General features: G+C 45.0%; 1 protein-coding gene across 1 annotated transcript in view; it reads right to left on the bottom strand.

Annotated features, from left to right (window-relative positions):
• The window catches only part of znf608 (zinc finger protein 608), a 120,887-nt gene that overhangs the window by 52,352 nt on the left and 53,590 nt on the right, over positions 1–14,945 (bottom strand). Inside the window, 1 exon segment of the mRNA XM_030725681.1 lies at positions 12,417–12,687. Coding sequence (XP_030581541.1) covers positions 12,417–12,687 — 271 coding nt within the window.

Below are 14,945 nucleotides of genomic sequence, written 5' to 3'. Positions count from 1 at the left end.
CACACACACACACACACACACACACACACACACACACACACACACACACACACACACCAATATACAATGTGCATACACACACATACCCATCTTTAGTAAACGCACAACACTCCGTCAGTTAGTGTAAACATGAGCACACTGAGGTTTGTCTCATTGAATGTACACGGCGCTGGTTCGAGGGAAAAGAGACTAAAAATTTGTAATCAGTTACAAGACTTAAAAGCAGATGTACAATTCCAAACAAAGAGGTGTAGCTATATTGATTAACAGGAAGGTAAACTTTAACATTAACAACACTACAGTAGACCCAGATGGTAGATTTATAATACTTAATTTATCCATCTGGAATATAGATTTATGTATTGCTAGTATATATGGGCCAAATGTTGATGACCCCTCCTTCTTCCATGCTTTCTTCACCTCACTCTCTGATCACTCTGACACCACACTTGTAATAGGAGGAGACTTTAATCTGGTACTTAATGCAGATATTGACAGGCTCAGTACAGCAGTGAGTCAGAGGAACTGGCAGTCTGCAGACATTCTTAAACAGTACATGAAGGATTTTGGTCTTTGTGATGCTTGGCGTTCACATCACCCCACTCTGAGAAATTTTACTTTTTTCTCACCAGTGCACAAGTCTCACTCCCACATAGACTATTTTCTAGTTAGCAGCTTCATGATGATGGATATCACAGACACCCAGATTCACCCTATCACTATCAGTGACCATGCACCGGTGTCTATGTCTCTGACACAGAAAAGAGTCACACCACCAATCAGGAACTGGAGATTTAATACATCATTACTTAAAGAACAAGATTTCATTAATTATTTCAAAAAGGAGTGGTCAGCATATTTAGAACATAATGATTTGCCAGGAATATCACCGTGTGTTCTTTGGGAAGCAGGAAAGGCAGTAATGCGGGGAAAAATAATAACTTACTGCTCGCATAGGAAAAATAAAGAAAAAACACTTGTGCTGGAATTAGAACAGAAAATTAAATCTTTAGAAACTGCCTATGCTGCTTCACCACAAGAACATATAATTAACAACCTGAGGAAACTGAAACTGGAGTTAAATGAAATAATTGATAAAAGGACACAATTTATGTTGCAGAGACTGCGTTTGGAAAACTTCGAGTATGGAAATAAATCTGGAAAATTCCTGGAAAATTTTATAAATTATTATTAAAAACTGATTATTCAGTCTCCCTCCCGATTACAAAATGGGAGTGTGATCTTTCTATCAGCCCGGACCAAAACTTCTGGACAGAGATATGCTTAAATATCTTCAAAATGACTAAAAGTCCCCAATTACAACTTATACAATATAAAATTCTCCACAGAACGCACTATACTGGACAAAGGATGTTCCAAATGGGCCTTACACACTCAAACATATGAACCCACTGTACAAGCAATTCAGAGGAGAACTATATGCATGCCCTGTGGTCTTGTATTCCTGTTCAGAAGTTCTGGCAGAGGATATGTGAAGATCTATCCACATGGTTTAGCTGTCGTGTTCCAACTTCCCCCAGACTGTGCATTTTAGATGACATCAGTGAATTAGTGATGGAGTCATATATATCACACATAGTTCTTAACCGCCTTGTGCATCACTAAGAAAACTATCCTCATGAATTGGAAATCAAAAAATAAACTGTGTATTACTCAATACAGAAATCTACTATAAGATCATGTTAGCTTAGAGAGAATGTCTGCTTCTGCTAAAAACCAATTGGATGAATTTGACTGTCTCTGGTTCCCACTGATCAGCTCCATTACTTAGTGGGGGTGGTTGGCTGAGGGCTCTGCTCCTGGTGTGCTTTGTGGGCGGTCTGGGGCGGACTCCCGGGGCCCGTGTGTGTCCAATAGCCCCTGGGACTGGAATCCTGGGGCTGCCTTCTTGTGGCATCTGTGTGCATGTCCTGGTTGATGGTGGTGGGGGGCTTGGGTGGGTGCTGCCTTACGGTCTTGGGGTGTGGCCGGGGTGCTTGGGGTGGTGGCTGCTGGCCCTTGGCCGGATTGGCCGGTCTTCTCTGTTGGGCTCAGGGCGTGGGGTCTGGGGCCTGGGGCTCCGGGATCGCGCCGGCGGGTCCCCCCTGGCGCTGGGGGGGGGGGTCTCTGCTGTCCCGGCACGCCACCGGGTGGGGTGGGTTGGCCCGGCCCGCGTCGGGATGTTCGGTCTGCGCTTCTGAGGCTCTGGGGTGCCTGCATTGCGGGGTGGTGGGGGTGGTGGGGGCGGCGGTTGTGGAGTGGCTGGGGTGGACGGGGCACCGTTTTCCCAATTCAGGCCAGTTTGTCTTTCTCTTGTTTGTGTCTCTCGTTGAGTGAATGAGTATCTGGAGTGGAGCATGCTGCCCTCTGTGGCGGGGGCTGTGGTGCCGATCTCGGGCGCTGCGGTGCTCCATGGTGCTGTCCCCGGGGCCCCGGGTCCACCTGCGCCTGCCCTGTGCTGGGGGGTGGGGAATTGGGGTGCCTACTGAGCCAGCGGACAGCTGGCTCTTTTACTCCAGGTTTCCTGGTCACAAGCCCCCCCCCCCCCCCCCCCCCCCCCCCACACACACACACACACACACACACACACACGCACGTACATACACATACATATACACACTTCATGTCGTGTGGAGAGGCCACATGTGGAGCCACACTTGCCTCTTTTAATTGCATTACAGACATTGCAAGTGACAATACACTGATACACATACGACCTTGGGGGGCAGGCATGGGGATGATGAGAGGGGGCTACTGAGATGGCCCCACTCTGGTCCAGTCTACCATCAGCCCCCCAATTTTAATGGCACTTTAGACATTAAGGGCTTTGAGGGGATGGTGTGGTCGAGCACCGACGGATGCTTGAGGCACAGCTGTCCCCTCAATTTTAACTGCATCTTATACACTTCATGCATTCACAAACATGAAGCCATACATTTCAACATTTATAATTTGGGTGAGGTGGGGGGTGGGCTGAGCCATCCCACACCCAGGTTTCCTTCACCTCGCCCGGGGTGGGAGTCGGGTGGTGCTTCGGGTGCCGGGCTGGCAGCATCGTGGGGTCGTTGTTGGCCCGGGTGGGGTGTCTACTTGCCCTGGCTTCAGAGGGTGGATAAATGTGGATGAATGTGTATCTTTGTGCATTTGTCACAGTCCTCGTGGGTGTATTTGGGTGGGTGAATGCGTGTGGGTAGGGATGTGTGTGTGTGTGTGCGCATGAGCATATGAGGGTGAGTGTGTGTGCATACGTGTGTGCATGGCTGGACCTGAATCTGGGCCTTCTTGTGCCTTGCCTCCCGGCTGCTTCTCGGTGGTCGCTCCTGCGTCCCCCGCTTCCCTGGGGTGTGGGTGCCTTGGGGTTCCTGGGCCGGGCTGGATGTTCTGGCATGGGTGTCGACCTGCTCTCCTGGGGGCTGTGGGCTGGGGCGGCTTGGGCTTCTCTGGCGTGGGGGGGGGGGCTCTGCGGTATGTCGGGCGGTTCTTGGGCGCCTGGGCCCTGGGGCCCTGTCGCCGGCCTGCATGGGGGGCTGGCCTCTTGGGGGGCCGGTTTCCTGATGCCTCGAATTCCCTGGGGCACTTGCCCCTCGACTGGGGGGGCTCCATCTGGGACCTCCCTCTCCCCTCTGCTGGGGTGGGTATGCGGTTGTCGCTGGAATGTGCGGCCACAGGTTTCGTGGCTCTTGATGGGCTGCGGATGGCTCGGATTTCCTGGGTCCTTCTCTGCCTGCCTCTGGCTCCTTGTGGGTGGAGCGGCGGCTTTCTGCCCTCGTTGGTAAGTGCATTCCATGACACAGACACTAACGCAATCACAGCATAACAAAATTGTTGTTCTTATACAATCAAGCTTCATTTTGTTGTGCCTTTTCCACATAGTTATTTTTCCAGGTATTGCTTGTTCTGTTTTGGTATGTTGTCTTTTTTCTTTTTTTTGTAGTTGCAGCATTTGAATTGTTTTGGTTAGTTTAGTGGTGCTCTGTCCTCTTTTTCTGTTTTCTCCCCTTTCTCTCTCCTTTTTTTTTTTTCTCCTCAGCCTGTCAACTGGAGTTAAATGTATATGTACACAAATAAATAAATAAAATAAAACACACAAACAAAACAAAAACACAAACATTAACAAGAAAAGCTTATAGAGACTCTATAGAGCTTTTCTTGCAAGAATAAATATGTTTGGCACAACAGTGCATTCAAATCACAATTCTGTTTGCAAACACTGCCAGACATGACAGGCTTTAAAAAAAAAAAAAAGAAAATACATCATTCTTTTTCTGTCCTGTCTCCATCTCTCTATCCTGTTTAGTAGCACTCTTGGCCAGGATTATAGTGCCCTGCACTGTGTTTGTATTTTCTCCTTTATTTTTGCCTGGACAGAGTGAGAAGCGCCAGTTAATTAATACTGGGGTACTTCTACGCCAAACTCGACACTCAGCTTCAGAGCAGCAGTGGCTGGCAGAGCGAGATGGGCACTGAGAGATTGGATTTATTCATTAAAAGCCTGCAGTAAGGTATTACACCTCCGCTGAGAGGCTGCAGTGCTGAGTGCTGTCCTCGTTAACGGCCTATCAAAATGCGACGGCGTAGAAATCGGCGGGTGAATCATCAGGCTGTCTGATCTGCAGCCCAATACTCCCATGGTATCATTTTGTAGTGTTGGATGTGTTTCTAGTTCTGCATGATTTGGACTCATGATTATGTGCAGTGCAATGCCAAAACTGCCCTCATGAGGACATCCAGCCTTGTTTAAAAAGAATTGTGGATATTTTTGTTTGCGGGACCAAAAAGGTCTGGATTAATAAAAATTGGTACTATCATCTACTTATTCTTGTAACATATGTTTTTGAAATCCACACAGATTGTAGCAATGCCCATTTTAATTTGGCGAAGTTTGTATTTTCAGGGCACAAACTGTTGAAATATTCAACTTTTTATATTTGTAAAGTTGGCAGATTATGTTATAATAAAGAAGTAATAGTAAATTTGATCTCTATTGAGGCACAAAAACACTTATCCAAGACAAGAGAAAGGTTGTGGCTGAAAGAACTGATATAGGATTTTTAAGACTGATGCCGAAATTTGGTGATTTACGACCCCCATCCTGAAAACAGTTTGGACACTGTTTAGAATGTAAATTAAAATTGAATGCAATAATTTGCTAATCCCATAAACCCAAATTTTATTCACAATAGAACATATGAAATATGCAGTTTAACATTGTCTTGCTGAAATCCGCAAGGCCTCCCCTGAAAAAGACATTAACCTTTCAGCTGGTGCCTTTCCAGCTAATTCCACAGGCACTGATGAACCTCCATACCATCAGAGATGCATGCATTTGACCTGCGCTCTGATGACAAGCTGAATGATCCTCTTTAGTCCAACGAGTGCAGCGTCCCACTACAGACTGTAAAAAAAAGCAGTTGGGAAGTTTTGAGGCCTGTTTTGCTAACATGCTCATCCATGTGGACCTCCTCAGTAGAGTGCCATTCATATCGGCAGCACTGAAGTTAAAGTAATGTCATCCTGGCTACTCGGGACCCCTCCTCCAGTGCTCCTATTCAGCCTTCTACCATATTTTTCAAACTTAAAGTGCAAATTCACTCTCTTTTTTAATCTTTTTGTTTGTTTGTTTTGTCATTTGTCAGAAAACATATTTATAATTTGAAATTAGTATGTTTACTGCTGGAAAATGGTGGAATCCTCCTTCTGAGGTGGGGAAGAGAAGCTGCCTCAAGCAAGGGAGTTCAAGCATCTTGGGATCTTATTCACAAGTGATGGGAAGGTGGTGCTCAAGTTAAACCAGTTGCAGACTGGTACATGGTGAAGAGAGTGTTGAGCTAAAAGACAAAAATTTAAATTAACCAGTCTATCCATGTCCTAACCCTCACCTATTGTCATGAAATCTGGTTATCTGAAAGAACAAGGTCAGGAATACAAGCAGCTGAAAAGACTTCCCTCTATACTGAGACTGGGCTCAGCCATAGAGATAGGATGAAGAGCTTAAACAACTGGAAAGATCTTGGAATAGAGCCACAGTTCAGGTGAGTCGGGCATCTAGTCCCAACTGAGAGAAGACCCTGGGGCAGGCCCAGGACCCGCTGGAGAGATTATGCATCTCTTGCCTTGACATCCTGACAAAAGTGTAACTAAGAAGAAGGGCACCTGGAACACCTGTGACCTGACTTTGGATAAGTGGGAGATGATGGATGGATGGATGGATGGATGGATGGATGGATGGAACCTTTTTCAAAGCAACTATACAGATTGGTTTATTGAACTTAAAGTTTGGGTTGTAGGTACTTTTATTGACAGCTGTGCAGACACGGGCAACTGGTACCCGATCTCAAGATGCTGAACTGGAACTCTCAAACGTAGTATGGTTTTCTGTGAGGTAGCAATCCTGTGCATTTCTCTGTTCTTCCTCCCCACTATCTCATAGGAGATGATTGGGTTTCTCTCTATAATAATATGGGAGTTCTACCTTACAGAGTAAACTGCAATGAGATTACAATTTCTTTTATTTTGTTTGTGAACTGTAAAAAATAAAATAGAATCTAACTGAATGCAGCATATTGCAGTAAGTCATATCTGGGCCTATTCTGCAGCTGATCCAAGCAAAATCCAATAAATCAGGAAGTACAATACAGCAAAATAAAAGGCCAAAAATGACAGTTTTACTACCACTGGTCTGAGGGTGCAGACTGTACAGCCTACTGAAGAATATTTATAATATACTGTATTTGTGATATATCAGTTTGGCATGCAAACATAGGGTTGGAATTTTGTATTATAGTATGATAACATAGTACTTGTACACTTGGTAGTGGATTTTCTTTTGTATGCTTCACCCCAAAAAAACAGAAAGGTACAGTCGGTCCTTAACAAAATTAATTGGATTTTCAATTTTTTATGTGGACAAAAAAAAGGACAGCAATCTCCAAATCTTCACAAGATATCAGAAAAATCAGAGATTTCAGCTGAGGCCTGTCCTTCCATGATGGTTCTTGTTCTTCGTCCTCTTCTTTCTCAGGTTTCTGCTGCCTGAGGTACTCACTAAGCACCTGATCCTTTGTGGCCATCTTCCTGATGTACTCATAGATCTTTGTTGTTTCATCTAGGACAGTGGTTCTGACACTCACTAGTCCTTGGTCACCTTCCTTCCGCTTAGCGTACAGTCTCAGGGTACTGGATTTGGGGTGAATAGTGGCAGTGGCGCAGTGGGTAGGTGCTCGCCTCGCAGCCGGAAGGTTGCAGGTTCGAGCGCCTGTCACTGCACTGTGTTGTGTCCTTGGGCACCGGTCTCTGGCTGCATGACTGCAGATGCTCGTCTCTGGATGAGTGATCTGGAACGATCATTTTGTTGTGTGCCATGTGTGCACAATGACAATGAGTTGAATCTAACATCTAAACCCTCCATGCATGGTAAAGAGCTTTCTTGTCGTGACATCAGTGGCTCCTCCTTTGGCCAGCTTATTATCCCAGCAGGGTATAAGATGATCGGCAGAGCGTAGGTGTTGATTGCCCAGATCTTGTTCTTCCAATTCAGCTGACTCTTCAGGACTTGCCCTACTCTCTGCACGTACTGCGCATTTGGAGCTTTCCTAGCGGCCTCTTCATGTTTTTCATTTGCCTGTGGGATGTAGCTGTCCTCATTGTCTGCAGTGTCGCCTTCTGGTAGTGCAATCCCCTCTGTTCTGATCACCTTCCCTCTCTTTGTTACCATCCAAGTACACTTCTCCAGTCCTTCTCTGTCCTCTCTGCAGAACAACAGTGGGGACAGAGTATCTCTTTGATAAATCACACACTTGATGGTGACTTGTGGAACTGGCTTGAAGTTGGCCTCTAGTGTCGATCTTCACATCCCCATCGAGTTCCTGATGAAGGGTCTTAGGGTCCTGTTGATCTCCTGTGTTACTGACAGGGACTAGAAAGAGAGAGCAGATTTGGCTCCCTGTTAATCTAGAATAGAATTTAAAATCCTTCTCCTCACATACAAGGTCTTGAATATCAGGCCCCATCTTATCTTAAGAGTAGAATGGGAGGCAGAGCCTTCAGCTTTCAGGCCCGTCTTCTGTGGAACCAGCTCCCAGCTTGGATTTAGGAGACAGACCTTTATGATAAAGCTTATAGGTCTTATAGGCTGGATCAGGTGACCCTGAACCACCCCTTAGTTATGCTGCTATAGGCCTAGGCTGCTGGGGGGTCCCATAATGCACTGTTTCTTTTCATTCACCTCTTTTCACTCTGTTTATACTTCACTCTGTATTTAATCATTAGTTATAATTAATCTCTGTCTCTCTTCCACAGCATGTCTTTTGTCCTGTCTCTCAGGACTAACTGGTCACAGCAGATGACTGCCCCTTCCTGAGCCTGGTTCTGCTGTTAAAGGGAGTTTTTCCTTCCCACTGTCACCAAGTGCTGCTCATAGGAGGTCATTTTGACTGTTGTGTTTTCTGTGTTATTATAGTAGGGTCTTTACCTTACAATATAAAGTGCCTTGAGGGGACTGATTGTTGTGATTTGGCACTATACAAATAAAATTGAATTGAATTGGACTGAACTGAATTGAACGGAATTGTGCAGGTCTAGACATTCAAGGATCCATGTATGAAGCATCGAGTCATAGGCTTTCTTGTAATTAATCCAGGCGGTGCACAGGTTAGTCAGTCGGGTCTTACAGTTTCGAGTAACTGCTCCAGCTGGTGTTTTGCCCCTCTGGTATTTCTTCCATCTAGCTTCCATGCTGTACTAAGGCAGGTTATTGGCCAGTAGTTGGATGGGACCGGTCCGTCTGACCTTCATTCAGCTATTCCAGGTACATCTTAGCCATTAGCAGCTGGTTTATTTGTGCTGCCAGGCATTCATGGAGTGCAGTTAGCTTCTTTAGCCAGTAAGTGTGAATCATATAATGGCCTGGTGCTGGTCTCTTCTTATGTGAGAATCTTTCTTGAATATCTGCCAATGTGATAGTTACTGGGGAGTTCGGTGTGGTCTTCTCTTAGATCCACAAGCCACTGAGTATTGGTGTTGTGTGTTGCATCCATATGCTCTTCCAGTACTGCTCTGTCTCCAGCCTTGGTGGGGGCGGGGGCTGTTCTCATATTGTTCCCCTGCCACTGAGAGTACACCTTGAATGGTTCAGTGAAAAACATCTGGTTTATTCTCCTGGCTTCTATCTCTCTGGTATACCTCAAGCAGTTAGCCAATACTGTGAGTCTTTGCTTGGTATTTTCTAAGGCCTCAGGTATGGACAGCAGCTTGTTGTACTTCTTAGGCACTCCTCGCTTCATCACACCTTTCTGAAGCTTTGATAGCTGGCTAACTTCCCTCTGTGCTGTCTTGATCTTAGGCTCTAGCCTTCTTTTCCATTGAGGGTAATGCTCCTTGTGGTTACTGTTCATTTATAGCCAAGCATCTCAAGGATCACTGCTGCTGTAGTATAGATCAGTTGGTTTGTTGCAGTGATGGTCGCAGTAGGGCTAGCCTGTAGTGCTACATTCACATCTTCTAGTAGACTTTCAGAGAGTACTTCACATAGTTTTGCCAATTAGCCATGGAAGGTCCAGGTTACCAGATTAGTCATGATCCTCTCTTTCAAGTCAGCTGCTCTGGTATTCAATGTACCAGTTGCTCTTGGGGCTTGGTACCAAATCTCAGAGAGTGGATATAACGATATCTTCCCCCTGACATGACGTCCTGGCTCCCCCCTTTGCCGTAGCATTTATGTTGTACCTCGTCAATCTCTAGTTGTGATAACTCTGAGCTGACACTGAGCTACTAGTTGTTTCATTGTTAGTCTGGATGTTGTGCGTCAAAGAATCCATAGGTCCCACATCTTCTTCGTGTAAGCCCTTTCCCTGAGATTACAACAGTTCCCAATTTGGGGTGGCTGTAGCTCAGTAGGTAGAGCAGGTCACCTACTGATCGGAAGGTCAGTGGTTCGATTCCTGGCTACTCCGGGCTGCATGCCAATGTATCCTTGGGCAAGATACTTAACCCCAAGTTGCTCTCCGACCGTCCCGTCGGAGTATGAATGTGTGTGAATGTTAGCTAATTAAAAGCACTTAGCTTAGTAAACATGAAAGTGCTTGTATGAATGGGAGTGCATGGGTGAATGTAAAACATGTTGTATAAGCGCTTTGAGTGCTCTGACTGAGTAGAAAAGCGCTATATAAGAACTAGTCCATTTACCATTACCATTTACCAATTCTCATCTCGTGTCCACTTATGCTATATCCTGGTTCCTGGAGCCTACTTATCATCAGTATGTCCTCCTCAGCACCTGATGTAGAGCTTGTTACTCCAGGTGGTATCTGGACTGAAGCTGATAAAGCTTCAGTTATATGTCTCTCACTCCATATTCCGTGGTAGGCTGGGGTAGCATAGGGGACTTAGCCAGCATAAAGGACTTAGCCCTGGCAAGGGGACATAGCCAGGATTCACATTACTTAGTGAGTACCTCAGGCAGCATAAACCCAAGAAATAAGAGGAGAAAGAACAGGAACCATCATTGGAAGGATAGGCCCCTGCACAGCATGTACCACCAGCAGACTGAAGACGTGGCTGATATAGAAAAATCCTACCAATGGCTGGACAAAGCTGGGCTGAAAGACAGCACAGAGGCACTAATCATGGCAGGACAGGAACAAGACTGATAGAGGATGGTGTCTACCACACCAGGCAAGACCCCAGGTGCAGGCTATGCAGAGATGCCCCTGAGACAATCCAGCACATGACAGCAGGGTGCAAGATGCTAGCAGGCAGGGCATACATGGAACACCATAACCAAGTGGCCGGCATAGTATACAGGAACATCTGTGCCAAGTATGACCTGGAAGTCCTGAGGTCAAAATAGGATACGCCCCCAAGGGTGGCTGAGAACAACAGAGCTAAGATCCTGTGGGACTTCCAGATACAGACAGACAAACTGGTGATGGCTAAACAACTGGACATCTCAGTAGTGGACAAACAGAGGAAGAAGGTCGTAGTGATAGACGGTGGATACCAAGTGATGGCAACATCAGGAAGAAGAAACACGAGAAGCTAGAGAGGATGTGGAAGATGAAGGTAACAGTGGTCCCCATGGTAATCGGAACACTCAGGGCAGTGACCCCCAAACTGGGAGAGTGGCTCCAGCAGATTCCTGGAACAACATCAGAGATCTCTGTCCAGAAGAGCACAGTCCTGGGAACAGCTAAGATACTGCACAGGACCCTCAAGCTCCCAGGCCTCTGAAGACCCAAGCTTGGAGGGCAAAGACTGCTCGCAGGGTGAGTGGGAATTTTTATATAATTTTTTATAGGGTCAGGGGTTTGAATCCCAAACAGGGCATGCATATATAACAGGACAATGCGCTGTCAGCCTCCATTCACCCACCCAATGAGATCATCAGTTACCTCACAAAGTTTTACATTTAGGTCACTTGATAACAACTGGATCAGCTCCACAAAGTAATTAACACTCTTCCAAGTTATATTACGGTGTGCTGTCTTTTCCCTGGCAAGAACTCATTATGGAAACACAAAACATCCCATGGAGCCAAAAAATAAACAAAAGTAGAAGTACTGCAGACAGACTGAACCCCTAGAGCTGTCAGAAACATATACACTGTCCTTGTACAGTTTCTAAATGAAGAATCTCCAGTTACAGTGTGATTGAATATATCTCAGGGAAAATGCTGTCTTTAGTTTTAATGAGATGGACCAAAACAACCACTTGCTAGAACCATGCACAATTTGTATGTAAAGAGGTCACTGCATCTGTGCCTGTCAGCCTCAGCAGAATGCTTGAAACCAGAGACTAAATAAGCAACATAAACACAACAAATGCAAAAGATAATAAAAGAAAAGCATCCTTGAAACTAAGTTTAGGCTTTCCACTTCTCAAAGTAAAGACATGACTAGCTAAGGATCAGAAAAGCTGCCAGGGTGTTCCAGGCATCTCCAATTCTACTGCAGCATGGCAAAAGTATTTCATTTAGCCGTGTTTGACACTTTAGCCTTTTCACATTCTCACTATCATTCAGTGCATTCCTGGAAATGCTCTGATTCACTGGAAATGACTTTCAGATTTTCGTCATACTTCTGTTTATTTAAACTCATTCACAACAAATGACATTATTTCACCTCAGACTGTTTGTTGTGTCACAGGAAGGAAAAAAGGTTGGAGTAACAGTACTGCTCTGACACACTGAATGCCAAACACCAGTGCCATAATGTTTTCTTTTTTTATGGCTGAATTTGTTTTTGTAGCTTCAAGGCAGCCACTGTTACAAAAGAGCTTACAAGAAAAAAAAAGCATTAGAAAAAAATGGAGTACTCAATGGCCTCATAAGGCTGCAGAATCTTGGATGTAACCTAGGTTTTAATGCTTGATGTGCTACCATTGTGTGTTCACCAGTGTGAGATCCAAGGAATATTGCTCACCTTCCTCTGTCTCATGCCAAACGATACCCTCTAGGTTGACACTAGTCCCGGGCTGGCAGGGCCCCAAGCAGGCCGAATCAGCCTCCAGCGCCCCTGAGACAGCTCCATCTTGGGTGTTGGTGCCAATAGACCTCGTCCTCACCGCCAGCTGCTTAGGATTCGAGGTGGGCAGTGCCGGGGGGGAAAAGGAAGGGGCCGTGGGCAGTGAGCATCCAGGGGTCCCGGGGTGACCTGGAGCTGGGGGAGCTGGGACTGTGAACATGGGGTCCACCTGGAGGGAAGAGGAGAGGATTCATTAGATAACATCACTCAGCTTACAGTAGTTTCAATATGTTTAATGAAACATGTCTATGATTGAGCTGAATGCTTCTGTGGAAATTAATGCAAGAGAGCTTGGGAGAGAAAGATGGGCAGAAATATGAGGAAGAGGATTATTAAAGTCGTTTTATTATTACTGGAGTGAATCCAACTGACAGATGATTATTTCAGTGTTGGATAATGCTGCATAATGGAGGCAAGAATCGGAAGGACATTTTAGAAGAGGAGACATTTTCTCCAAATGTCACACCATTTATTATTCCACCCTCATTCTGCAGTTACCAGCTCCGTAATACTGAGCATCAGCTAATCATCTCTCACTGTATCCAGACTTTAAAAAATTATTTTTCCTCACTCTGTCTGGTTCAGTTCATCTTCATCTCTCCATCCAGGCTGGTGAATCCCTACCATGTAAACAGCTTTTACTTGTTGAGCAGTTTCTGAGAGTAGAAGCTGGGATGAGTGTTTCCAGCTAACACATGCATATGTACAGAAGCTGCACATTGTAATGAGCTTCCACTTTTGTACAGACTGACTCAGTGGCTTCTGGGGCCAGCAGGGGAGGGGACAATTTAATGTTGTACTCAATCCATGTAGTCTACCCACCCACTAACTGCTAATTGTGCAGCAGTAAGAACTCTTCTTCATCCATAAGGACAGTGGACTGACTGAAGAGACACCAGGCAGTTTATTTCACAATTCCAGCATCAAGATCAAATAACTGTTCCAAAAAATGAAGGCAACACTTAAATCACACATCAGATCATGATCAATGACATTTTCAAAATCTTTATTGACATACATCGTGTAATGTGTTGAGAACAAAATGATGGAACAACTGTGAGTGTAGACCAGGGGTGTCCAAACTTTTTTCAAGGAGGGCCAGATTTGACAATGTGAAAGTGCCCGAAGGCCAACAGTCCCTGATGGCATTATTTCATAAGATGAAAAAATAAAAGATGCATATAAATATTGTTATTTAATACTTTCATTTCCATGCAGCAAACAAACATGAAGTAACCAAATGTAGAGCCTCAAGCTCTGAATTTCCAACTGAAACTTATACCGTAATGGTAAAATACTGCTGTGGAATTCTGATAACAGAGCAACAGGTGAGCTACTGACACTGATGTGAAGGGCACACAGGTACACAGGGCAGGTGTGGCTCCAGAGCAGTGGGAGGCGGAGTCACTCAGTCTGGATCTCAGCATTTCTTGTTTCAGTTCAGAACATGTTTCTGCTCACACAAACATGTGGAGCCAAACAAGCTGAACCTTTTCTTTGTTCATCTCTACAAACTTGATCTCATCCAGCTGCTGGTGTTGTGCCAAAAAGTGATTTAAGAAAAAAATATATATTTCAGATGTTTTTGTTTTTGATGTCTCTGCTTATGTTGGTAAGTAGACTGTAGTCAACAGGATTTATGAAGGCCTTATAAATAAAATAAAGCTATGACCTGTTTTGCAAGTATCTTTGTGACTGTGTTACTGTATCTACATTATAATCAACCCAGTCCTTTTTGACCACATCAACTATCTTTATAGAGCTGTGATGTTATATTTGTTGCTGCCCCCTTGGCCAGATCTCTCTGAAAAAATGAGTTTTACCCTGATAAATAAAGAATATATAAAATCCACTTTGCCAAAATGTGACTGCAGCTTCTATCTGTGACAAGCACATTCTTTCTCACTCAGAATGAACTGATATCATTCATGAGAGATATGTTTGACAGATTATAGGCCAAAAGGTCATTTACACCAGTTTAAATACAGCAAATCATATTTATTTATTTATTTTTACAAATACCAAAAATCACTTCTTGGCACGGCACTGATAAAAAGAGATGCTGGTGTCACTGTCACACTGAAGCTCAGTCAGCTCCAGCTGGTGAGTTGGAGCGTCATCAGGGTCAAACAGCTACATGTCCTTTTCAATAGCAGTAAAAAAACACAAAAACTATCATTGAACTCACCAGCGCTAACTGTTGTATACTGCTTCATTTGCACACCCATACTGCCAACCATGACCTCCTGCAGAGCTGGGAAGCATGTGGTGCAGGGCTCCATTTGTGACAAGTGTCTCTGGAAAAGTTGTAGCTTTGTTTGCAGTGAGGGGGGGGGGGGGGGGGGGGTCCCCTCAGTGCCGAATTGAAGTCCGTACGTACGAAGGGAGTGCTGTTTGTACACAAAGTGGGGCGTCATTGGAGGATTT

The sequence above is a fragment of the Archocentrus centrarchus genome, unplaced genomic scaffold (genome assembly GCF_007364275.1).
Source record: "Archocentrus centrarchus isolate MPI-CPG fArcCen1 unplaced genomic scaffold, fArcCen1 scaffold_68_ctg1, whole genome shotgun sequence".
In the NCBI taxonomy this organism is placed as follows: Eukaryota; Metazoa; Chordata; class Actinopteri; order Cichliformes; family Cichlidae; genus Archocentrus; species Archocentrus centrarchus.
Note: the sequence above shows the minus strand (reverse complement) of the source record. Positions and strands in the feature narration are given on the sequence as shown.